The sequence below is a fragment of the Trichechus manatus genome, unplaced genomic scaffold, assembly GCF_000243295.1.
Source record: "Trichechus manatus latirostris isolate Lorelei unplaced genomic scaffold, TriManLat1.0 scaffold00121, whole genome shotgun sequence".
NCBI lineage: Eukaryota > Metazoa > Chordata > Mammalia > Sirenia > Trichechidae > Trichechus > Trichechus manatus.
Window position 1 is genome coordinate 6,370,011 of NW_004444057.1, and position 26,664 is coordinate 6,396,674.

Genomic DNA, 26,664 nt, shown 5'->3' on the forward strand with positions numbered 1-26,664 from the left:
ATATCTTCTCATAAATAAGCAAGGCAGACATTTCCACCCTGACCTGGGAAATGTCACCATTTTAGATGCACTAAATAAAAGTGGTAGGCTCCCTGGTTTGAGTGCACTTCCCTTCTTCAGGGACACAAAGAATGATAAGTCTGCTCCATCCAGTTGGAAAGTGGTTCTGAATACTACGTTTGAAAGGGGAACTTTGCTTATTGGTTCATTCAACAAATATTTAACACCTTCCATGTGCTAAGCACTGCAGTGAGCAAAAACAGGCAAGCACCATCTCTCTCATGGAGTTGCCAGAATTCATTAAATACCCTGGGTGGAGTGGGAAGAAGGGGAGAACCTGCATCTGCATTTTCTCCTCTCTCTCCAGAATTCATCCATTTCCCTGCATTCCAACTACAATTGATTTAGTTCAAGATCTTGTCGTTTTTATCATATTTCACCTGGGTAGCCTAAGCCAGCTACCTGACAGGTCTTCTTTCTTCCAGGCTCACCAACTTCAAACATCTTCTGTCCTCTTACAAAATACAAGTTTAATTACATCTCTCTTCTACTTAAAAATTGTTCATTCAGTCCCTATTAACACCAAGAGGAAGCTCACACTCCACCGCATGACAGGGCCACTGCCCAGCGGCCCAGACTCCTCTCTAACTGCTTTCAGACCCTGAGTTTCAGCCATACCCAACACGTGTGATTTCTGAAGGATATACATATACTTCTTTGGGCCTCTGAGCCTGGCACCCACTGTTTCTTTAGCCTGGAACTTTCCTCCCCTTCTTGAGTTACCTCCTTTCCTGACCATGATGCCAAGACAGAGTTTGGTGTGCCTGATATGGGGCCCTCATCACCCTGGAGCTATATCCCTCTTTAACAGCTTCTCACGTGGCCATCAGCAGGGCTTACAGCCTGCCACAGCCCTTGAACATTTGTTGAGTTGAATTCTTTCTTTCTCTGACAAATAAGGAAGCAAAAGATGTCTTGTAGGACTCTAGTGAAGCTGGCAAAGAGTAGGATGAGATCAATGGAAACAGTCAAGGGATAAACACACACACACACAGAGACACACACACACACACACAAATGCTTACTACAAACTTCCAACTCTTTATCCTGGAGAAAGTTTCACTGCATCAAGATCATACCGGCAGCCATATTCCTAGTGTGACCTAGATAAGCACTTACTCAGTACTCCATCCATGAGCCTCACTGCCTGAAATTCCACAATTAGAGATTTATTTCTTAGGCTCTTTAAAATGTGTGCTGTATTAAAATATTCATATTCTCTAGAGAAGTAATACATCTGCAAGAATTAATTGATCTTATCCTTTGCTGACTATAGGATGAAAGGAAAGATAAAAGGGGGCACAGAGCATCTGAAAGGGGATGAGCAGCAATAGGAGACAAGGGTGCAGCAAGAGGAAGAAAGCTTTCCACTTTTACCTGGAGTTGCCCCCTGACTGAGACATAATTTATATTTGTCTTCAAATAGATTAGGCATTAATATCCACAAAATGATGACTCATTTTTACTGATGATAGAGAAAAAGAAAAGAGTTGCAATTTTTGGGGGGAAGGGGGAGGGAGGTTGGTAGTAGAATTTTTATAATTTTATTCAAAGGAATGATTTCTTTGCAATCCTGAAATAAAAGTTATTTAGAAGTAAGTTTGGTTCTGTTGAAATATGCTTATATGACTGGAGACAGGAGGTTTGATAGATGACCTCTAGAATTTCTTATGATTCTCTGGAAATAAAGTGATGGGTAAATTATGTGAAACAAGTTTATCTTTGCAATAGATCTTGCTATATCATGGGCATTATTGCTTATATCAAAATTACCTTGATAAAGTTGATTGTGACTGATGGTTATGCTAACCAGCTGGACAAACCTGTTAAGGTAAGAGGAATCAGATAGGAAATGAAAGATCACTTGATTCAGATTTGTCAGCCTGGCCTGCAGTCATTTTTCTTAATAAGTTGTGATTGAGAATGTACCATGTCATACATAAATCATTACAACCTGTAAAGTAAGAAAGCAGCATATACTTTTGACCTAAAGTGTACTTCATTCTATCTTAACTGCATTTATCAAGTATAAAGTGAAGAAGAGATCTGGCAAGGAGCTGATAAACTAAGTCATCATAAATAGCTATTTTTCTACTCCTAAGCCTTCACCAGGAAACCCTGGTGGCCTAGTGGTTAAGAGCTACGGCTGCTAACCAAAAGGTCAGCAGTTCGAATCCACCAGACAGTCCTTGGAAACTCTATGGGGCAGTTCTACTCTGTCCTATACGGTCACTATGAGTCGGAATCGACTTGATGGCAACAGGTTTGGTTTGGTTTTTTAAGCACTTGCCCCACAAAAGAGTGTTAAAAATCAGGACTAATTTTTAGGATGATGATCAGATTAACCAAATAATTACTCAGCTTCCATGTCTTCCAAGTCTTGACTGGGATTAGCCTGGATGGCTCCAGATCAAAACGTCCGTGTTGGTCAGTCTCTTCTTGGCTGCTATTTACAAGGAGTCATGACTCTGGGTCATAGGGCTCAGGATTTGAATTTGAATAGAGAATGATGCCTCTAACAGGTTACTCTCCTTGATACTTTCCTCAAGTTAGATTTGCAGCCTCTTTACAAGTGGTTTTCTGCTCAATATGTTTAACGCTTCTGCTTAGTATTGTTGTTGTTAGTGGCCATTGAGTCAGCTCCAACTCGTATAACAACAAAATGTTGCCTGGTCCTGTACCATCTTCATGATTATTGGTATGTTTGAGTCCATTGTTGCGGCTGTTGTGTCAATCCATCTCATTGAAGGTTTCCTTCACCCTCACGGGCCCTCCACTTGACCAAACATGATGGCCTCATCCAATGATCATTCCCTTCTAATGATGCATCCAAAGTAAGCAAGTCGAAAGCTCAGATAATGTTCTGTGATCCGTAAGATTTTCATTGGCTAAGTTTCAGAAGTAGATCACCAGGCTTTTCTTCCTAGTCTGTCTTAGTCTGGAAGCTCCACTGAAACCTGTCCACCATGGGTGATCCTGCTGGTATGTGAGATACCAGTGGCATAGCTTCCAGCATCATAGCAACACTTAAGCCACCAGGTATGACAAACTGACAGACGGGAGGTGGAATAGTGCCTAGTAGTATAGTGGTCGTTAAAAACACCAGATAAGACTCTGTGGCTAGTATATCACATTTAGGGAGCATAGAATTTGCAATTCTATCTCAGTTTTTCCAAAGGGATTTTTTAGAAAGATAATTTATTTGTGAACTCAAGAAAAAAAAATTTTAAAAACATTATAGGCCCAAATTCCATATTTTATTCTATGGAGAACGTTTAAGCTTCAATTGGTTTCATTACAGGCTTGATTTCCTTTCTTTGGCCAGTGGTCCAAGCTGAAATAAAAGTCCATTGTTGGTGAAAGCCAGACACAATGAGGCCTGCGTGTTTTCATGCCTACTTAACGCGCTTTACCATGTGGGAGACTTTCAGAAGGAGAAAAAGGAGCAGTAAAAAGTGGAGAGTTACGGTTCAGCAGGAATGGCTGTGTACAGATTAGTAACGTCCATGTTATGGTTTGGGGCCGCTTCTGTGTTAAGATCCAGGCTGTGATGACTTTTTTTCCTAATCGATTTAGAAGCAAAAACTGTAATACAAAACATGGCGTTCTCAGCATCCTTGGTGCTGGGTGTTATTTGTGTTCTGGAATCCTTGAGTGTGTGTGTGCTTGTGTGTGCTTGTTCTTACCATGTTTTCATTTGGTCTGAGGCCAGCAGTCACCAGTTCACCACTAATTATAACTCACTCTTATTACCTTTCAATGAAAACAGCATTTCTTTGAGTTGTGAGGAATTCTTACTTACAAGATAGAGGCTCCCACTGAATTTCAAATACAAACTTACAAAAGAAACTTCAATTTACCTCACACAAAACCTGGCTTTATTTTTATTTTTGCAACCTCAGATTTTCTTTATGTTTTTCTATGCATCTGTTTATTGACTCATGGCTGATTCCAAAGTTTCTGCATTTCCAGGATGAGTTAAACACCTACATATAGTTTCATAGTAATAAATAGCTCAGACAACTATAAATAATATCAGTTGTGATATTCTGCCTGTATCTGTCCAATGTCAGATTAAATTTTTAAAGAGGAATTCGGTGGCACATGTTAATGTATCTTTTTATCCTGCACAGTATATCATCAAAAAATAAGATTACACTTTTTTTTTTTTCCTCCACAGGAGGGTTTTATTTATGTAAAACAATTTAGCCACCTTTTGCTTTGCCTTATCTTTTACACTTCGTCCATTTCTGTGTAAAAACAAAGAATAGGATGATAGAAAAGTCACTGAGGGGTACATGATACAATATTTCAATAAATTTTTAATAAATTTTGCATTTAATAGGCAGAGCGCCCTCTGCTCCCTCCTCCTAAAGAAAAAAAGCAGTCTAACAGAGGTACTTTATTCCTTTTCTTGCTTGACACCATTGAAAATAGTTCTGAGTATTATTTTAATGTTATGATAATGCTGTGTATTGGTGTGTGTGAGGTGGTAACTGGATTTGAAACCTTCTATCACCTCCACTCATTGCTGCCTGTGATCACTCAGATTTGATACTGTGAACTGAGTGGTGGTCTTTGGCTTCGAATCCCTGGAGCGCCCACATGGCCTCTCACTCAAGCTTATCCCGTGTACGTTGTTTCAGGTGTCCACTGTGACAGCGTGTGTGCCGAGGGACGCTGGGGCCCCAACTGCTCCCTGCCCTGCTACTGCAAAAACGGGGCTTCATGCTCTCCCGATGACGGCATCTGTGAGTGTGCGCCAGGATTCAGAGGCACCACTTGTCAGAGAAGTAAGTGTCTCATTAGGTGCTAATTTCCATCTTCCCTTCCTTGAGCACCGTGTACAGAATAATTATCTCTGTTCCACCATTCAGTCTACAGTGATATTCTGTTGCAGTTGAGGGCAGAGAGGAGTGTAATAGGTCACCTTGTCCTTTGCAGAACTGACCTCGATAGCACTTCCCCATGAGCTTAATTCTGTCTAACCTTCAGCACTAACCTGACAGATGGGGCTTTAACCAAGTCTTCTTAGTAATGATTTCATTGCTCCATTGGTACCATCATCAGGATATGTTTCTTGATCCTTCCTTAAATCTTGCAAATGGTGTTCCAGAAATCCAATGACCTCTAAATATTTTATTCAGCAACTTGGCATTGGCCTTACCTCAATTACCAAAAGTCAGCATCAGCCAAACCTTGCGGCAGATCATGCTCCTGCTAGGAGTCTTAAAGTCAGTGCTTTGGGAAAAAAGAATTGTGGAGTTAAAAGTGGGGGCTGTTGACATTGCTCAGTGGAATTTTTGAGTTAGGAAATGATTCGTAAAATTTTATTAAATCTTTTATTAAATATAAGACTAATCACAATCATTAACCTCAGCCATTTTTGAGCAGGAAACATCTTCTAACTCTGACTGTATATTTATTGCCAGGAATTACTCTGAAAGGATAAAGGATCAACAGATGGTCTGAGAGTTCTTATTTCGGACTTGCTACTATTTACAAATTTTATTTCATTCATTCATTTCTTTGTTCATCAGTAAGGTTTTGAACCATGGTCTATGCCAAGCCTCAGGATAATTAGGGACATACATGGGGAATAAAAAGGACTAAGGCATTTGCCCTCAAGGAATTCAGAATGTAGTGGCTTCTTTTCATTACTAAAGAGTTCCCTTGTTCCTTTTGTGGTTATTATTCTATACTTGGAAAAGTTAAATTCTCAGTGTCAATTTTTTTTTTTAAGTTCATTTTTTCCACTCGCATGTGGCTATTGAAGACCTTACCAGAAAATTTAACTAGACGCCTAACGTGGAATGAGAGAGAAATGTGTCTCAGGAAGTATAACTGGATTTCCATTCTTTTCCAGTTTGTTCCCCTGGGTTTTACGGGCATCGCTGCAGCCAGACGTGCCCGCAATGTGTGCACAGCAGTGGGCCCTGCCACCACATCACAGGCCTGTGCGACTGCTTACCTGGCTTCACGGGGGCTCTCTGCAATGAAGGTGAAGTTCACATGCATTTCGGGGAGATATGTGATGATGAGCAAGCCCCATGGGGTCTGTCCTCCAGCTTCCTCTCAGGTTTCCCAAAGAACGTGTTTTCAGTTATTAGCTCTTAGTGCCTTCTGGTATGCTATGTCTGCAGCTTCTGAAAATATGACTTTGAGCTTTGGAAAAACTGGCTTACCACTCTAGTAAAATGTCTTTATTCTCAGAGCTGTGCAACTCTTCAGTTTTAATTGGAAACATCCTCCCATGAAAAATCAATATGAGGAAGGATGTTGACTCCCTGAGGAGCCAGGAAGTCAGATTTCTAGAAATGTGATGATGCCTCATGGTTTGTGGTGCCTTAGTGAGGGTCTTTGGCTTCATGTGTTTGTGAAAATGAGCCCATTCAACATGAGGGATGCTGGTGTGTGGAGGCAAGTACTAGATCGGCAGCTGGGTTGGTGACCTTTAGAGTCCCTTTTGTCCCGAGAGTCTAGGATTCTGTGAGATGGAATGTGATTGTGAGTTACTGACCTATAGTTTATTCACAGTGTGTCCCAGTGGCAGATTTGGGAAAAACTGTGCAGGGATTTGTACCTGCACCAACAACGGAACCTGTAATCCCATTGACAGATCTTGTCAGTGTTACCCAGGTTGGATTGGCAGTGACTGCTCTCAACGTAAGTCTTGTTTGATTCTCAAATCTCTGAGAACAACTAATCCAACTTTTTTATTTGTTGGTTTTCAAATTCTTTAGTACTTAAGTATGAGTGCTGGTATAATCAAGAAAGATATGTGACTAGTTATAAGATACATGATTATTGTTTTTAAATTGCTTTTTTTTTTTTCATTAAGGGCTCTATGCAGTGGTCCTGTATTTAGATCCGAATAATGTCTTGGGAAGAACCTAAATATGTAGCATTTTCAGTGACCCATGATTCATTGAGTTAAAATGAAAATAGGTCCACTTAGAAGTCTGTTTCTTCAATGCGGCTATCTGGAGAGTTAATGATAGGGAAAATGAAGAAGTAGAGTTTCAATGATGTGAGCCTTAGATACCTGTTGGGATCCTGAGCCAACTTTAGTGCCCACCTAACTGCAGCTCACATGCTTAACTCCACCTCAGCCTCACCCAAGTGCCTCTCACAACCACCGTATTTCTGAGACTGGAGCTGAGCAACCCTATGAAGAACTATAAATGACTTTTAGATTACACATGTCATGGAGAGAGAACACTGTAAATCATTGATTAATGATTTGAAAGGGTTAGTGCAACCTCTAAAATAGTCAACTGTTGACCAAGGAATAACATACCCACTGGGGTAATCTGGTACCATTTCTTGTAAATTTCCTGGCACATACTCAGTTCATGTGGAGTTTGCCCACCATGCACATAAGAGAAATCAAAAAATGACTATGTACTGATTTTGCACTGCAGTTTCTTAGTTATCTAATTCAGACTTCACAGTTACAGTCAACCTGCAAGTATTAATTGATAAGCAATACATTTTGTCTGAAGTTTTTTTTCTTGAGTAGTTCAAGCTGCATTCTATTTCTGAGGAATAAAGAAGAAGAGCCTTTTGAAAAACCAGCATAGATCTTGGAAAGGTAGCTCTTTGGGGGAAGAAGTATTAGATGCATCATTCTATCTGGGGCGGGGGGGGGAATCACTTCAGAAGTTACTACAGTCTGTTTAAATCTACATGTGTTGCAAGGGCTCTGACTGATTCAGGTTGGCATATGGACAGTTTGAAGAGCAGATACTGAAAGGCACAGTTTTTGGAGAAAAAAAAAAACCAATATCATTGTCATAAAATGACTGATATACCTTGCTCCTGTTTATTTTGAAAGTTGGTCACTTCGTCATTTAGAGGTGGAATGTGCTTGAAAGGACAAAAATGGGAACACTACCATGAATGGAGACTATAGTGTTGCCTACCCACATCGTCACTCCAGAGGAAGCTGATTTATTTGGCAAAAGCCTTTGCTGCTCTTGGGGATCATTGATTTCATTGATTCCCTTATGGACTTTGTGGAACTACCTTAATATTTCTACTTGGCTGATTGTCAGCCTGTCTACAAAGAGATAGTCCTTCACAGCGAAAATACAGACTAAAAAATTAAAAGGATGCATTTAAAGCAGCAGGTGTCCTTGGGTAAATGATTTTTTAAAGCCCTGTCTCTACATTTACCTTTGGGAATATAAGAGCTGGATGATCCTCATTCCCATTATCTGATGATAGCCAATATAGGGAGTGGAGCTCATTTCAAGTGCGTTATCTTAGAAAAATATATTGTGAACATAAAAAGGGTTTACAAAGTTTGGTAATTATCATCTAAGGAATAGGTTGTTTCAGGTAAAGAGTGTTCCACTGAGTATTATACAGACTGGACACTTCAATCATTTTTACACTTGAGTCTTGCTGTGGCCTTAAAAGAGAGAAGGTGTGTGAGTGGCCATCTATGATACTCCACTGGCCCCACCCGACCTGGAGCAAGGGAGAATGAAGAAAACCAAAGACACAAGGGAAAGACTAGTCCAAAGGACTAATGGACCACAACTACCACAGCCTCCACCAGACTAGGTCCAGCCCAACTAGATGGTGCCCGGCTACCATCACCAACCGCTCTGACGGGGATCATGGTAGAGGGTTTCGGACAGAGCTGGAGAAAAATGTAGAACAAACTTCTAACTCAAAAATAAGACCAGACTTACTGGTCTGACAGAGACTGTAGAAACCCCAAGAGTATGGCCCCCAGACACCCTTTTAGCTCAGTAATGAAGTCACTCCTGAGGTTCACCCTTCAGCCAAAGATTAGACAGGCCTATAAAAAAAAATGAGACTAAAGGGGCACACCAGCCCAGGGGCAAGGATGAGAAGGCAGGAGGGGACAGGAAAGCTGGTAATGGGGAACCCAAGTTCAAGAACAGAAAAGGGTTGACAAATTGTGGGACTGGCCACCAATGCCACAAAACAGTATGTGTATTAATTGTTTAATGAGAAACAAATTTGCTCTGTAAACCTTCATCTAAAGCACAATTAAAAAAAAAACAACTGCTAAATAAATAAATAAATAAAAGAGAGAAGCTGTATTTACCGAACATGTAACAAATGTTATTTTTAATCTGTGTAACTTTGGACAAATCACTATTAACCTTTCCTAGACCTCGGTTTCTCATCTGTAAAATGAGGATGTCATACTTAAAAATTCATTCATTCTGAGGTTCATTCCAGATGTCTAATGTCAGCTATTATTTTTCCTTTGCTCTTGGGCAAAAATGGTGTACAGAATTATGGAAGAATTATTTTTCATCTGTTTAATTATTTCTGATTTATTTATTGTCCTTATGGTCTATATTCCCTACTGGGTAAACACATAGAAATTATAGGTGGACATCTTTTTAAGCAATTATAATGTCCCTGAAGCACTGATACAAATAAAAAGTATTTTTTGTGAATCAAATCATTTTACCCCATAATCTTGGATATTATTTCACAGATACTTTATCTGAGTTTTTGATTGTTCTTCAATTGTCAGTAACCCCTAATGATTTTGTTTTATTATTTTCTGCTTCTTCAGTTAAGAGCTTTTATAAGTAAACCAATTCTTACATACAGCTGGGAGCCTTAACATTTAAAATGAGCCTATAGTGACAACTCTGGAGTAGAGTAAAAAGTGCAGCATTTAGAGATCAAAGACACAAATTGTATGAACGTGGGTCCCTTGACCTTTCTTAAGTCAAATCATTTTCCCCACTCATCTCTGCTTGAATATCCTCTCTTTAGAGAGCGCTTCCCTAAAAGAGTAGCTCCTGTCATTTTCATTTGCCTTTTCTGGTTTTATGTTTTTCATAGCACTTATCACCATTATTTTTTTGGTTGGTTGGTTGGTTTACCTATCTCCTTTACTAAAATATAAGCTTCCTGAGGTGGTACGAACTTTGTCTTGTCCTCTGCTATCTCCCCTGTGCTTAGAACAGTGCCAGGTACATAGTGGGCGTTGAATGTGTTTGTTAAATAACTGAATCTGTAAACTTGAGACGGTTTTTGCTACTCCTGCCTCACTCTGTAGACTGTAAACGTGTACATATGTCTGCAACGATGGTGGTTGTGGTCAGCATTGCCGTCTGGGTTTGAATGCAGCATCGGGGCTCTGTGCTCTCTCTATCCTGATGCACATCGCTAGCTCTCACATGCAAGGAGACGTGTGAGGGTGGATGTGATTCTGTCTGCCTGGTGCTGGCCTCAAGACTCTAACAAAACCCTTCCGTGCATGTTGTGGTTTCAGCATGTCCACCTGCTCACTGGGGCCCAAACTGCATCCACACATGCAACTGCCACAATGGGGCCTTCTGCAGTGCCTACGACGGGGAATGTAAATGCACTCCTGGCTGGACAGGGCTCTACTGCACTCAGAGTAAGTGACAAGCCTTGGGAGGCTCACCAACAGGAGCCACACCCAAGGAGGAAACAAACAGCCTTGCCCTTTGCATGCACGATCTGAACTCACCAAGGGTCCCGGGCACTGGGGTGTTTGGTCTAGCCAATGACCTCTAGATATCTAAATGTCTCCCAGTGGCTAAGAGCCATCACATTCTGACTATTCTGTCTCTATATCAGGACACTGAGATGGAGGGATGCTATAGCATCATGGTGTGCAGTTCCTTTCTCCTCTCTCCTTTCACCAGACTCTATTTATGTGGATCAAACTCCCTGTCATTTATTCTAATAGCACAAAGGTTAGGATACGTATAGCGGTTAGAAAGGTAGTGAAGACAACAAGCCTCACCGCCTGACTTACTGTGCGTTCTTGGAAAAGATCGAGTTTGCTGGTTCTCAAACTTTACTGAGCTTCAGGATCACCTGGAGGGCTTGTTAGCACACAAAGTTCTGAGCCCCACACCAAGAGTATCTAGTCTACAGTAGGTCTGAGATGGGACCTGATAATTCCCATTTCTGACAGCTTTCCAGGTGATGCTACTGATGCTGTGGTCCAGGGACCACACTTTGAGAACCACTGCTCTAGTTCTTTTTCCCATATTTTCCCATGGTGTCTTAACTACAGAGGTTTCTACATTTTTTTTTTCCCTATGAGGTTTTTAGATATAAAGGACAAAGTTCTCCACAGCTGAGCATCACTGGGAAGAAAAGACTGTTCTCTGCCCTCTTGCCTTCAATTGAATAAAGAAGACAAGATAAGAAAGCATTATTTATGATAATCATTAACAATAATGAATAATTTTAAAATCAAGAAATGCGCTGAGAAGGAAAGCTGAGTCAAATTAAATTTCTTATTTAATACTAATTAGAGAAGAGGGTGAACAAGTCTTTTGGAACTTTCTAACAGGGGCTGTAGACCTTAAGCTGTGATTTAAAAGAGAGAAATGGAAAGGGGGGAGACTGTCCCAAGATCTCTGTGGGGATAATATATACATAGGTAAAGGTTTTTGAGCTCCTTAGAGAAAAGTACTTAAAAGTTATTATTAATATTTCTAAAATTAATGTTTCTAATATTCATCTAGAATTAATATTTCTAAAAAGTTATTATTAATATTTTTCAAATAGAGGACTTTTTAAAGTGGAATTAGCATGATATGGCAGGGAGAACACGGGGTCTGGAGTCAGATCTACCTGCATTTGAATCTTGTCCTGCCATTTGCAAGCTCTGGGCCTCAGTTCCCATCTATAGGATGGGAATATCCATACCTGCCTTTCGGGGCTACTATAGGGATTAAATGAGAGGATACATGAAAAGAACCCTCACAGAGCAGGTGCTAAATAAATACCTGGCCATGGTGGTTGTCACTGCATGCCAGCATCTGTGCTCTGCCTTTGCTCCTTAAAGTTTGGCTCTCATTGGAAACTCACCATCAGAAAAAGGGAAAAAATAAAAAGCACATGTGATGCTTGGGAACAACTCTTGAACCAGTCTGGATTCCGGCTTTCATTATGCCAGAGAGCCCTGAAGCACTCTAGCATGGCTGCAGCTGGCCCATGTAAGCCAACAGGGCTTGTGCATGTCCCCAGCCCAAGTGTCCCTTAGTTTGTGGGGCTGTCCAAGGGCTTACTGCTTTCTTACAACATGCTTGTGAAGTGCAGTTTTGTAGGTTAAGCATTTTACCACACATCTTTAGTGAAGGTGATCATCTTATCTAACTTAGTAATGGATACAGTGGACACTTCTGATAGCAGAGACATTTTGTGTTACAAGTAAAAGCATACAGGTAATTTTGATATAAAGTATTCATTTCATTCCATGAAATCTGAGTCCAGGATTCTGGTGGTTGAGTGAAAGCATGAAAGGAAATGCCCCATACTTCCATGCAGTTCTGGGGTTGCTTTGCTTGAAGATGCTCATCTTGCCTCCAGGGGTACCAGTAAAGGCTAAATTCCCAGATAAGAGACTGTTCTGCTTCCTGCTCATGAACTATAATCTCTTTGCAAAAGTCTTGTCTTTGGACTTCAGAAGACTTTGTGACAAGCTGAGATATGCATTGCTGTCTTTACTTGCTCTCTAATGGCTAGGCGAACTTCAAGTTTAAACACAAATATGTTGGAGGCACAAGCTGTGTTTGTCCCTCTGCAGCCTCTTGACTGCCGGTTGTTCTTCCTCCTTGCGCAGGATGTCCTCTGGGGTTTTATGGAAAGGACTGCGCGTTGACTTGCCAGTGTCAGAATGGAGCTGACTGCGACCACATCTCTGGGCAGTGCACTTGCCGCACTGGGTTCATGGGGAAGCACTGTGAGCAGAGTGAGTATGAGAGCGTGACATCACTTACCAGCTGCCGTTGAGTCGACTCTGAGTCATGACAACCCCACGTGTGTCAGAGTAGAACTGTGCTCCATAGGGTTTTCAATGGTGAATTTTTTGGGGAGATCGGCAGGCCTTTCTACGGAGGTGCTTCTGGGTGGACTTGAACCTCCAACCCTTCAGTTAGTAGCCAAGCTCCTTAACCATTTGTACCATCCAGAGACTCCATAACATCACTAGGTACCATTTTTTTCAGTAGAATCAATCTTCCCATACACCTGAAAATATTAGGGCAGAACTTTCAGCTTTGTGTTGTTTAGGATGATGGCTGGTTACTCACCAGCACCATTGACTTACCCTCCCAGAGACTGGGCAGCTCTGGGATACTTGTTGGAAGTCTTTGCTCTCAAAATTCTTCTTCTGACTAACTGGGTGGAGGTGGTGTGGCTACAGGAATGAAGACGGAATTCAAGTTTTCCATTCCGTTAATTCTGGCTCTCCTATCCTCTCCTTATTTTCGGAACATGGCTGCTTTAAAAGCATCAGTCGGCTTTCTTCATGGGCAGGAGTGGAGTGCATGAGGTGGGGCCACACTCGGGGGTACAGGGGGAGAAGGAGCCAGAGGCCCAGGGTCAGCAGCCCCACTTGGTGAGGGAGCAAGCTCCTGTAAACATTTCCACTCTTTTGACAACCTTCTCTAGGTAATGCTTTTATACAGTTTCCACTAACATCTTTTTATCTGAGCCTTAACCTCATGTGAATATACTGCCTTAAAATTCTTTATTGGAATAACCCATCCCTGTTTTCCATTTCCACCTACCAGCTATGTACCTGATTCTAGGGTTATAAGAATATTAGACAAACTGAGTATTTCAAATTAGTTTATCATGCCTTTCCCCTGGGACTTTCATTCAGTAGCCAAGATGAATAAATAAGGGCTTAGAGCTGTATGGGGCTCACCCTCCTATAGCAAATTCCATCAGGGCAGGAAAGGTGCTGGACATTTCCAGCTCAGCCAAGGGTGTGCTCTTGAGAGGGATGCAGCAAAAATTGTACCATGTGGCCTGGAAGGTCTGATCAGCATAGCAGGGCTTTGGCAAGAAGGCATCTATCTTCCTTCACTCCACCAGCACCACACCAGCACCGCTGGACAGCCAGGTTACAGCAGCCGTATGTGCTGAACCCTAGGATGTCTCTGCATCTGCTCCAGTCTAACAAATACAAGAGTGACAACCAAGAATCAGCACAAGACAGAGATGGCCCAATTTTGATTTTGTACTGCTCGTTCGTTTCATCATAAAAGAGATACTGAATCACCCAACTGCATGTGCACTCCCCCTCGTGTATACAAATATTGTGTGTATGTGGATAGGAGCTCTGGTGGCACAGTGGTTAAGTGTTCGGCTGCTAACTAAAAGGTTGGCAGTTTGAATCTACCAGCTGCTCCTTGGAAACCCTATGGGGTAGTTCTACTCTGTCTATAGGGTAGCTACGAATTGCAGTCAACTCGAGGGCAGTGGGTTTGGTTTTGGTTTATGCGTATAAATGTCTAAACATATGCATAGAAACCAACATAGGCTCCAAACTGACTTTCACTTGAATGCCAGCCTGGTTAAGGTCTTATTAAATAAAAGCCTCTTAAGTGCTTCCGTGATTACTCTGATCATCAAATTAAAATGTCTCTATTTTTGGAGACTTCTCCCAATGCTCATTTGTAAACAGAAACCTTGTGTTTGACAGAAAACTCTGATAATAATAGCACATTGCCCCCTGCTGCTAGTTTTAAAAACAACATCAGTATTTCATCTCGATTTTTAAATTTAACGTGACTGCAGTTTGTGCGCAGTGGTTAAGAGCTCGTTTGCTAACCAAAAGGCAATAGTTTGAACCCACCAGCCACTCTGCAGGAGAAAGATGTGGCAGTCTGCTTCCATTAAGATTAAAACCTTAGCAAACCCTATGGGGGCAGTTCTACTCTGTCCTATAGGGTCTCTATAAGTCCAAATTGACTCGACAGCAGCGGGTTTGGTTTTTTGGGGTTTTACAGTTGGTAAAGAGCTCTGATGGTGCAGTGGTTGAGCTCCTTGCTGCTAACCACAAGGTCAGCGGTTCAAACCCACCAGCTGCTCCACAGGAGAAAGATGTTTCAGTCTGCTTCCATAAAGATTTACAGCCTTGGAAACCCTATGGGGCAGTTCTCCTCTGTCCTATAGGGTCACTATGAGTCGGAATTGACTTTACGGCAATGGGTTTGGATTTTTTGTTTGTTTGTTTGTTTTAGTTATGCAGTTTGTTAGGGAGCCCTGGTGGTACAGTGGTTAAGAGCTCTGCTGCTAACTGAGAGGTCAGCAGTTCGAACCCACCGGCCCCACTCCATGGGAGAAAGATGTGTCAGCCTGCTTCCGTAAAGATTAAAGCTTTGGCAAACCCTATGGGGGCAGTTCTACTCTGTCTTATATGAATCAGAATTGACTCAGCAGCAATGGGATGCTGTTAGTTGAAATCCACGCCCAAACTGACTGCCATTAAGACCACATCATAAGAGTCTCACGGTTTTAGTCTCTCAGCCTTCAACCTGCAAATCCAAATTTTGAGCCACTCTGGTAAATTTAAGGATCCCTTGTGGCACAATGGTTCAGTGTTCTGCTGCTAACCAAAAGGTTGGTGGTTCGAACCCACCTAGTAGGAGAAAGACTTAGTGATCTGCTTCCCTAAAGATTACAACCTAGAAAACCCTAAGGGACAGTTCTACTCTGTCACATGGAGTCGCTGTGAGTTGAAAATTGACTGAGGGCACCTAATAACAACAACCTTTTACCTAGGAAATTAACAAAACTTGCTGCCCCTTCCCCTACTCCCAGCTCATCCAAGTCAGAATACCTTTAGGAAGATCCCTGTACCTATAGTAAAATATACATCTTCTTAAGGAAGCATCTCTAGTTTATGCTTTCAGTCTAGTCTCAGTCTACCCCACACTTTTGCCTGGAGCACACCTCTCAAATTGCCCTAATCGATTATCCGTATCAGCTCCATCAGTGCTCCACAGACTCCTTTCAGCTTCTTCTTTGTTACCATCAGGGAGGTGATGGTTAAGAGCTATATAATGTTGAGCCGCTCAGTCTCTGGCCCCTTGCAGCCTGGATTGTTAGTCCCACCTTGACTGAGAGAATGCTGCTCAGTTCTGGGACACCTTTCCTGGACAGGGAGCCCCCAAAAGGAGCCTTGCCTCCACACGTACAGGGTCATGCCATAAGAGACAGCCTTGTTCCAGATTCTCAAGACTGGGAAGCTACATTTGACTTTGATCTCCTTCTCCAGAGTGCCCTGCTGGAACATACGGCTACGGCTGTCGCCAGATATGTGACTGTCTGAACAACTCCACCTGCGACCACATCACCGGCACCTGCTACTGCAGCCCAGGATGGAAGGGGGCACGATGTGATCAAGGTAATGACACTACCGAATAATAACAACTACCTCTGACTGTGTGACCGCCATGTACCAGCCAACGCTCAGTGTTGTCACTTACGTTATCTAGTATAATCCTCACCACAATTCTATAAGGCATATCTGTAATTTATTTAGTTGCTAAATGCACCTTATCCTTGCTGTCCTGCAGATAAAGAAAGTAAAGGTCACAAAGGTTGAGTATTTTCCCAAGGTCACATAGTCAATATGTGATATATGTCAGGGCCCAGTCTGTCTGATTCTAAAGCCCATGTACCTTCCATTGTGCCCAAGTTTTTTTCAGCTTTATTGAGGTGTAATTGGCATGCAAAATAAAAACATATTTAAAGTGTACAATTTGATAAATTTTGACATATGTATACGCCCAAGAAACCATCACCACAATAAAGATAATAAATATATCCACCACTCGCAAAAGTTTCTTTATGATCCTATCAGTTACCACTACCCACTAGACCCCAGGCAATCACTGATCTATTTTCTATCACTGTAGATTAGTTTGCATTTTCTAGAATTGTGTATAAAAGGAGAATCAAACTGTACTCTTTTTTGTCTGGCTTCATTTACTCAGCATAATTATTTTGAGATTGAATCATGCTGTTGTATGTACTAACAGTTCAGTTCTTTTTATGGCTGAGTAGTATTCTATTGTATGGATATACCATAAGTTCTTTATACATTCACCTATTGATAGACATTTGGGTTGTTTCCAGTTTTTGGCTATTATAGATAAAGCTACTATGAACATTAGTGCACAAGTCTTTGTATAGACATATGCTTTTACCATGTTTTTACGCAAACAACACATGCATTATACTTTTTTTGCCAACCGGGCAACCTCCTCATGCATTATTTCCCTAGGCATGCTATGTGTGTTATATGTGTGGGCACGTTATTTGTGAAAAATACGGTATTTCTCTTGGGTAAATGCCCAGAAGAGGTAGGTGTATGTTTAATTTTTTAAAGAAACTTGTGCCCATGGTTTTTAACCAGGGTGTGTATCATAATCAGCTGGGAATATTTATTGTTATACACATGCCTGGACCCACCAGGGCGATTCTAATTCTAGGGTGGGAAATTCTGATTCTGGAGTGGACAGAGCCTTTGAGAAAGTGCTTCTGATGGTTCTGAGGCATGCCTTTCAGAGAACCTCAGCTCCTAGGACATGCGGTGCTCTTTAGTAAGTAATAAGCTGATGGGTTGTAAAAAGCTTTAGAAAATCCCTACAGTGTTGTGGGTGGAGTCATCTTAAACTGCAGATTGTATAGGTAATAATACTTACAATTTTTAATTTTGCACATAAAATGACTTCTACATGCTCATGAATTACATTTGACTGTCGTAACAATACGATGTTATATTTGTCGATCACATCATTATTACAAATATATTTTGCGATACATCTCACTACACTGGTCTTGGTGGTCTGTGCTTCAGGGCAGACTGTTTTATAAGAAGGTCTTCTAACATTTAGAATTGTAAAATCATAGGAACATTTCAGCTAGGAGCAGCTTTATGGAGGTCAGTTTCCTCATTTACAGAGGATGAAACTGCAGCCTGAGTTTAAGGGAAAAATTCAGAATTCTGAGTCCAAAGTTACAAAAAATTTATTTTAGATGCCAGATTTCTTGGCTCTCAATCCATATCTTAGTGTCCTCACTGGATGGGCCATGAGGAAGAACCATGTAAAGCTGACTTGAATTTTAGTAAGCTTTTAGGGTGATGTTATCAGGTATTATCAGGACAAATCTTTTCTGTCCTGGAAAATAACTTTGCACAGAACAATCTCATCCGAGATAAAAGGCTTATTGAAATTAGCACGAGGAAGATCCTGTTCTTGGACTAGATTTATAATGGAGTTATGCTTGTTTAAAAAGAAAATTACTTTACTGTTAGAAATGCTAAGGAAAGATAAAAGATTAAGTTAGGCAGCTGGGACACTTAGAATTTAGCCTTTCATAAACTCAGTAAAAAAAAAAAAAACCCGCTGCCGTCAAGTCAATTCTGACTCATAGTGACCCTATAGGACAGAGCAGAACTGCCCCATAGTGTTTCCAAGGAGCGGCTGGTGGATTCGAACTGCTGACCTTTTGGTTAGCAGCCAAGCTCTTAACCACTGTGCCACCAGGGCTCCATAAGCTCAGTAGTGGATAATAAATAAATAAATAAAAATTAGATAAATTATTACTCAAAATAAATTGCCAGACAAAGTGCTTAATCTGAAATATGTGAGAAGTTTCTAAACCCTACTGTTGAATCTTTGAGTTCAGGAAGGCCTGTCTCTTTCTTGAGGCTTAGAGTAGCCTTTCTCCGGGCACAGATAAGCCCGTGACATCTGAAAATGAGGAATGTTTGTTTTTCCTTCCTGCTTGGTTTCCATAAGTTTCCAAATTAAGATTTCATGAAGTGAAAATATCCAGGCATTATTAGCACAGTGTGAGAATTTTGTAAATAGAGATCAAACATTTACCCTGCACATTGTCATCCTTACCCGAGTCTCTTTTCTCCTTTTTCTAGCTGGTGTTATAATAGTTGGAAATCTGAACAGCTTAAGCCGAACCAGTACTGCTCTCCCTGCTGACTCCTACCAGATTGGGGCCATTGCAGGCATCATCATTCTTGTCCTAGTTGTTCTCTTCCTACTGGCATTGTTTATTATTTATAGACACAAGCAGAAGGGAAAGGAATCCAACATGCCAGCAGTTACCTACACCCCTGCTATGAGGGTTATCAATGCAGATTATACCATTTCAGGTAAGACTAGAGTTATGAGAGGTATTTTACTCCTTTAAAAGTGCAAAAGATTCCACCCTGGTTCTGTGAAACGGGTGTTTGGCTGTGCTATCAATTGTTTTTGCCAATTAGCCTCGTGTTTGGAAAAGGTATAAATTGTTAGAGATGTGCTTTGTATCTCAGCAGTAGTAAATCACCATTCTGTTTGCTTATATGAGGGTTTAAAATTGGGTTCTTTACATGGTTACTTTAGACTTAGAGAATTTCAACCCAGAAGAAGCTTTGGTCTCAGCAGATGTGGCTGGTATGGAGTGGGGAAGATGAGGAACAGGGGCCGTAACCTTACCAAGGTCATAGAGCAGATCAGGGACAGGGGACAGGTCTTCTGTCCCTGACCTTGAGTGCTTTCCACTGTGCCTTCCAGCCCTCCCTGGGCCCACATGAATCATTAACTGAACAGTAATCAGGTTATGTAAGAAACAGGTTTAGTATTAGCAGGAACCAAAGCGGTTCTTCAAAAATCTCTTTTGAATCTTTATTTCTGTCACAAAGAGACTCCATAAAAGTAAAGAATTTTACAAGCGACATGCTTAGTTATCAGAAGAAGTAACCACTTAAACTGAGGAATTTGAAAATTTAAATATTTATTAATTAGGAGGCAACTACTGAAGAGTTTCAGGTTGTATGTTTATAAATACAATGATTCTAAGGGAATATGTAAAGTAGCCAATTTATTAATAAGGCATTTCTAGTGCAGAATTATTGTGCCAAGAACTAAGTATGTTTAAAAAAGAGGAAAGTTACAGCAGAAATAGTTTCAAAACAATGCCTTTCCAAGGTATACAAGCCCCTAAGCAAAGAGCAATTATCTGTGGATACTTTCACACTTTTCCAGAAGGCAGATAGGAAAGCAGGTGCCTGCTGCTTCTAGAAGCTTTGCTGAGTATGCTGGGTAGGAGGGGATTCCGTCCGGCTTGCCTTATGGAAGCCATCCGAGCATTTGTTCCTGTTATTTGGCTTCCCTTTTTTCCACACAGATTTAGGGGATTCTGCCATCTTAACCATTTCCTTCTCTTCTTGCAGAAACTCTTCCTCACAGCAATGGTGGAAATGCTAACAGCCATTACTTCACCAACCCCAGTTACCACACTCTTACCCAGTGTGCCACGTCCCCTCATGTCAATAATAGGGACAGGATGACCATCGCAAAGGTGAGGAGAAATGGCTCAAGTTTTTGAAGTTGGGCAGGGAAGAGAGGAAAGAAACAAGCGTTTATTGAGGGCTCCTGTTTGGAAGACGCTGTTCTAAATATTTTATACATATTATCTAATTTATTCATCTAAACAATCTTATGGGAAATGTAATCTCAAGTTAACTGACAAAAAACCTGGGAGTTGGGGTTTTAAAACTTGTCTAAACATAGCTACCCAGCTAGTGAGTGAGGCAGCTGATTATGAGTCAAGAACTCACTGTCTCTACTTCCTTGGGAAAAAAAAAATTTCTAATATGGCATGAGGATTTAAAATAATGTCTCATAACAAAATTAATACAAACATAAAGACCTATAGCAGCATCACCCTTGGGCAAAATTGCCAAGTTTGTCTTTTCTGACCACCTGTCTTTTAGTGTCCCTCCCTGGCTACCTATACTTCAGTAACAACAACAATAATATGCATTTATTTGGGTTGAGGAGCCCTGGTGGTGCAGTGGTTAAGAGCTCAGCTGCCAACCAAAAGGTTGGCAGTTTGAATCCACCAGCCGCTCCTTGGAAACTGTATGCGGAAATTCTACTCTGTCCTGTAGGGTTGCTGTGAGTTGGAATAGACTGAATAGTAACAAGTTTGTTTTTTTTAATTTGGGTTGAACCACATAAAACTGCTATTTTTGTAGGTTAAAAATGGTCAACTAGCAACCATCTAATACAATGGGCATAGCATTTCTAAGCAGAAATATAAATTAATTTACTCTTTACACAAACCCTGTGAATTATTATTCCCATTTTACAGATGAGGAAACTGATGCACAGAGAGGCTGGAGACCTAGACCCGTCCAGAACCCAGAGCTGCCCCTCTAGTACCACCCAACTCACCTGCAGGCCTTGCCCACAATGTCTAAATCCCCAAACATTTCTCCCTTCCAATTGCCCCAAATAATATATCCAATCTCCAACGCCTAATTCCCATTCTCTATTAGCAGAAAACCAAGCTAATTAAATTAATTCAGCAGTAATTAAATTAATGCAGCTGAATTTTAATTAGAGTGCCTCATATTTAAATAGCACTTCACATTCTCCAGAGAGATTCATCATTCCATTTGATTCTCATACAAATTCAGGGAGGGAGGCAAAGCACATAATCTTATCCTCATGTTTATGGCTAGAGTCAACTGTGATGACTCATATAAGGTCCTACAGTTTTTGGATAGGCAGAGCTCAGACCAAGAATTCCATTTTTTTCAATTCCAAATTCCATGTATATAAATGTAGACGATGTCTAGTTGGCACAGGGTGACAAATTGAAATGAAAAACTTGAGGCCGTAAAAGGAACAGCTGGGGCTGAGGGGCATGCATCCTGTTGCCCTGTAAGACCCACCAGGTCAGAAAAGGTCCCCTCTGCCCCTTGGCTTAGTCTCATTAACGGACCTGTCCTTGAAATACGCTATGGATTTGCTTTTCCCCAGAATAGTAATACTGGGCTGTGCCACATTGTATTCTCTTTAATCTATTATTGTCTATATTTTTAACAGTCAAAGAACAATCAGCTGTTTGTGAATCTTAAAAATGTGAATCCCGGGAAGAGAGGCCCTTTGGTGGACTGCACAGGGACGCTTCCAGCAGACTGGAAACATGGCGGCTACCTTAACGAGCTCGGTAAGCTCTTCTGACTCTGTCTCAAAAAGCATCTCTCCTAGGTGACGCAAAGCATTGGGCATTGACTACTAGCTAAAAGGCTGGCAGTTCAAACCTACCTAGAGGCTCCTTGGAAGACATGCCTGGTGATCTGCTTCCGAAAGGTCACAGCCTTGAAAATGCTATGGAGCCGTTCTACTCTGTACACACGAGGTTGCCATGAGTCCAAATTGACTCAACGGCAACTGACATCTTTCAGTCACCTAAAATAGTCACAGATTTATGCCTGTGCCAAAGTGATTTATTGAAAATATACATCTCAAAAATAATAATAACAATAATAAGAATTATACTTAACACCTATATAGGGCTTACTACTGCCCTAAGTACTTTATTCATTCAACAAACATTTATTGAGTTCCTACTATGTGCCACTAATTGATAACAACAAAGATGGAGCTTACTTATATTCTAGTTCTACATACATTAACTCGCTTAATTTTCACAATTACCTTAAGAGTTGTTATTGTTAGCTGCAGTCAGTGTCAGAGGTGAGGATGGTTCTGAGGGCTCCCAAACTTTGTAAAGGGACCCCATGAAGATGGACTCAGAGCACCCTTATCAACTGATAACAACCTTATGTACAACACAACAAAATGTTGCCCAGTCCTGTAGTCATCTTCACAATGCGCTAGCATGTTCAAGTCCATTATTGCAGGTATTGTGCGAATCCATCTCACCGAGGGTCTCTCATGCCCTCACTGGCCCTCTACTTCATTAAACATGATGTCCTTCTCTAGTGATTAATCCCTCCTGACGTAGTGTCCAAACCAAGTGAGTATAGACAATGTTCTGTTGTGAGCCACAAGGTTTTCTCTGGCTGATTTTTGTAAGTAGAATGCCAAGCTTTTCTTCCAAGGCACCTCTGGGTACACTCCAACTTTCAACCTTTTGTTTAACAGTCAAGCACATTAAAGATTTGCACCACCCAGGGACTCTGAAAAAGGCAAATAATGTCGTAATATTATTATTAAAATAATTTTGATCTCGTGAACCCCCTGAAAAAGGGGTGGGGATCCCTGGACCATGCTTAGAGAACTGCTGTGATATGCCACTGAGTATGTGGTACAGCTTCCACACGTGTCCCTTATTTTGGGGGGAGTAGCTTAATGATATAGTGACTAACGTGTTCAGTGTCTTATGGGTAACTCTCTCATATATATTTGATCAGTGGTAGAGTTGCCATGCAGGCCAGTTAAATTTGAATTTCAGAGAAACGACAAGGAATTTTTTAGTATAAGTATGTCCGAAATATTACATGAGGCATACTTACACTAAAAAGGATTTGTTATTTCTCAGAAATTCAAATTTAACTGGACTTCCTGTATTTTTATTTGCTAGATCTGGAAAACCTACTAGGTGGACCCTCCCATCAACCTTGTTTTATAGAGGAATAAGCTGAGAAGCATAGAGAGGTTAATTCTCTTGCCCAAGGTTTCATAGGCAGATAGAGGTAAAGCCAGATCTCACAGATGGTCTTCTTACTGCTCCCCCTTTCCCCTTGCTGCCTCTCTGTGAACACTGTGTGTCACACCCCCTGAACCACATGTAGGAACAGGTACCTGTGGGCTCTGGGATGCCCTTATGCTGTAGAAATAATAATGATTAAGTAAAAAAAGGAGGAAAAAGTCTTAAACTTCTCTGCATTCTACACCAATATAATCAATAGGATGTGTATTTCTAAATGCTTATGGTCAAATTAATTTAAATACCAGATTCACAATGTGCCTATTGGTAAAATAATTTAAGATTAAGGAAGGTAAACAATTGTAACTTACGTTAATAATTTAGCTCAAAGAACTACATGAAATGGTATTCAGTAAAATACCAACCAGCACTAATGAGGGAAAAGTCCTCTTGTTCCACCTTAACCTACTGTAATTTGTCCTATCACCAGAATACACAAAGTCCCTGTAATGGTCACATATAAACTTCTCTGCTTTCTGACCCAGTGGGGCCCTCTGTGTCTCCTTGGTTTGTCACCATCCAAGAGTAATTCTTCATTTAATGTTCCTTTAAAGTTGTTGCACAGAAAAGTAAGGTAAGCTGGGTGTAGGCATTTTTAAATGATGGAAAACATGCTTTGATGTTATCTGAAAGAGCTCTGAACCTGACACATAAAGCCCTCAGATAAAATCCTTTCTGTTATATGACATTGGGACAATCACTTAACCGTCTCAGAGCTGATTTGTTCATTTGTAAGATGGGGGTAATGACCATGTTCTGGCTCATTGTGTGAATTAGATTAAACCAAGCATTTGAAAGCACCTGACCCAGGGATTGGTACCTATAGGAGTTTATAAAGAAGCCTGCCTGCTCCTTTGTTAAAACAGCACCCTGATCCTCCAACGCAGCAAAGGGAGAATCTGACAGGGGTGGCTGGTCTCACAGCCCCAAATCTTGTCCCATAATTCACCACCCACTACATGCTCATCTTATCTTTAGCTTTTTGGGGAGGTTAAGACCATGATGGAGCCTGGTTTCACAGTGGTTAAGTGTTTGGCTGCTAACCAAAAAATGTCGGCAGTTCGAATCCACCAGCTGCTCCTTGGAAACCCTATGGGTCAGTTCTACTTTCTCCTATAGGGTCACCATGAGTCGAAATTGATTCAATGTCAATGGGTTTTTTTTTTTTTTTTTGTTAAGACCGTGATGGACATTTAACAAGACATTGCTACAATTCGGAGACAACCAAGGGAATTTGGCAGAGAGTAACAGAGAAAAAGCTCCTCGATAAGGGTGCTCTGACTCCATCTTCATGGGGTCCCTTTACAAAGTTAGGGAGCTCTCAGAACCATCCTCACCTCTGACACTGACTGCAAGTTCAGGGGTACCCAAGACCACTCTCAGGTTCAATAATCTGATGGAAGTCATGGAGCCAGGGACAACTCTAACTTTTCATGGCAATGATGTGTGACAACATACAAGGAGTGTGGTCAACCAGGGAAGCTTATCTGAGCCTTAATATCCAGAGTTTTTATTAGAGCTCAATCACACAGACATGACTGACTGCCCATGTGGTTGACCTTTAGTCTCTAGCCCCTCCACAGGTCAAGCTGATACTCTATGGCCCAAAGGCCCCACCATAAATCACATTTTTAGACTATCCAGTGTGGTTCAAGGCCTACAGGTAAACAAAGACCCTCTTATCAGGCAAGACATTCCAAGGACTTAAAGATCATCTCCCAGGAGTAAAGGGCAAAGACCATCTGAGTAAGGTTTATTCTTTACTACACACCCTGTATCCTGCCTCCCTGTATAACTCTGAGTCTTTCCCACCAGCTGAGAGCTTGGCTTCACTTTTTATAACCCAGGCCGAGGAAAGTGGGCTCAAGAGAGGAAAAAACTCCATTTCCTATCCCATGGTGATAGATATTAGACACACCCACTCCCTTTAGTAGAACTCCCTCTTTCTCCACAAAAGTGCGGCCTTACTCGTTGGCCCCACAGGACACGGCCATTAGAACTTGAGTTTAGCATCGATCTATGAGTTGCATAGACAGTGGCAGAGCGATCATTAGCTTACTGTTCTCAAATGGCAATGTTAGTCACAAGTCATTGCTTTACTCTCTACTTTTAATGAACGTCTATGACATTCCTTTAAAAGATAATAGAAAATGCCTCAACTGAAGATGCCTTGACAGACTGAAGCTGACGGTAGTGTTAGTGCAAGACAGTCCTGTGAAGATGGGAAGGCAGACTTTGTTTTCTCCATTTTAGAGATAAGAAACTTGACACTCAGAGAGTTAAATATCTTGCCCAAGTCAAATGGCTGATTAGTAATGAAATCCAAGTGCTATGACTCTTAATCCAACACACCTTTAATAGAATCTTTGATTCCTATAGAATATTAACAACACGATTTAGCATTTATACTTCAGGTGGTATAAAATGGGCTAAGTAATGTCCTATTTTCTTGGTAATATCATGAATATTATCCATCTGTGATTAGTGCTTATATTTTATACAAGATGTCTGTGACCTTATTGATTTGTGTAAGTGGTTGCACGTTTTCACTACCTGCTTAATTTTTTTTCCAAAAGTTAAGAACCAGTGTAAGCAGGGGCACCCTACCAATCAATCATCTATAAATAAGGGCCAAAACATTTTAAAACAAGAAAGCCATACGTTTTGTCTACCTAGGCTCATACACAACTACAATTATATCGCCGTACCTGAAAAAGTCAAACTGTTAAAATAAGAGCTGAATAAAGACCTAGTGTTAGCCTGTAAAGTGTTAGTTAACAGGATTTGGAGATTCTAGCCTTTAGAAGATATGTTTATAATAGAGGCAATAAATAACTGAATAATGGTTACTGGGAAAATAATTTGAAAAACATCAGCGCCTTGCAAGATCTGCACATACAAGTAAATTCTCAGTGCTTTTAACTGTGCAACCTTGAATCAAGTATATTGATTCATCTGTGCCTCACTTTCTACCCCCTATTGGTCAGCCTTTCCCAAGGTCACTGAAAATGAGCAGGAAAATGGTCAGATTTTATTATATCTATACACACACACATATACACACCATATTTTTACTCAAATAACGCACACCTGCTATGTTTGTTTGCCAACCATGCCCCACCCAAGGTATTTATAAGTACACTATGCTAATTTTTTTACAGCAACATGTAAAAATATCTGCATAGTGGGGCTTACAAAAATACCTTGGGGGAGGTATGGCTGGCAAACAAATGTAGAAGGTGCATGTTATTTGCATAAAAATCCGGTATTATGTGTGTGTGTGTATAT

At 41.0% G+C, this 26,664-nt stretch overlaps 1 protein-coding gene across 1 annotated transcript in view; it reads left to right on the forward strand.

The window, feature by feature from the left end:
• The window catches only part of MEGF10 (multiple EGF like domains 10), a 194,556-nt gene that overhangs the window by 160,765 nt on the left and 7,127 nt on the right, over positions 1–26,664 (forward strand). The window contains exons 14-22 of the mRNA XM_004384295.2: positions 4,707–4,853; positions 5,927–6,061; positions 6,598–6,726; positions 10,337–10,465; positions 12,671–12,799; positions 16,118–16,246; positions 18,785–19,021; positions 20,084–20,211; positions 21,747–21,870. Coding sequence (XP_004384352.1) covers positions 4,707–4,853; positions 5,927–6,061; positions 6,598–6,726; positions 10,337–10,465; positions 12,671–12,799; positions 16,118–16,246; positions 18,785–19,021; positions 20,084–20,211; positions 21,747–21,870 — 1,287 coding nt within the window. The remainder of the gene's footprint in view (positions 1–4,706; positions 4,854–5,926; positions 6,062–6,597; positions 6,727–10,336; positions 10,466–12,670; positions 12,800–16,117; positions 16,247–18,784; positions 19,022–20,083; positions 20,212–21,746; positions 21,871–26,664) is intronic.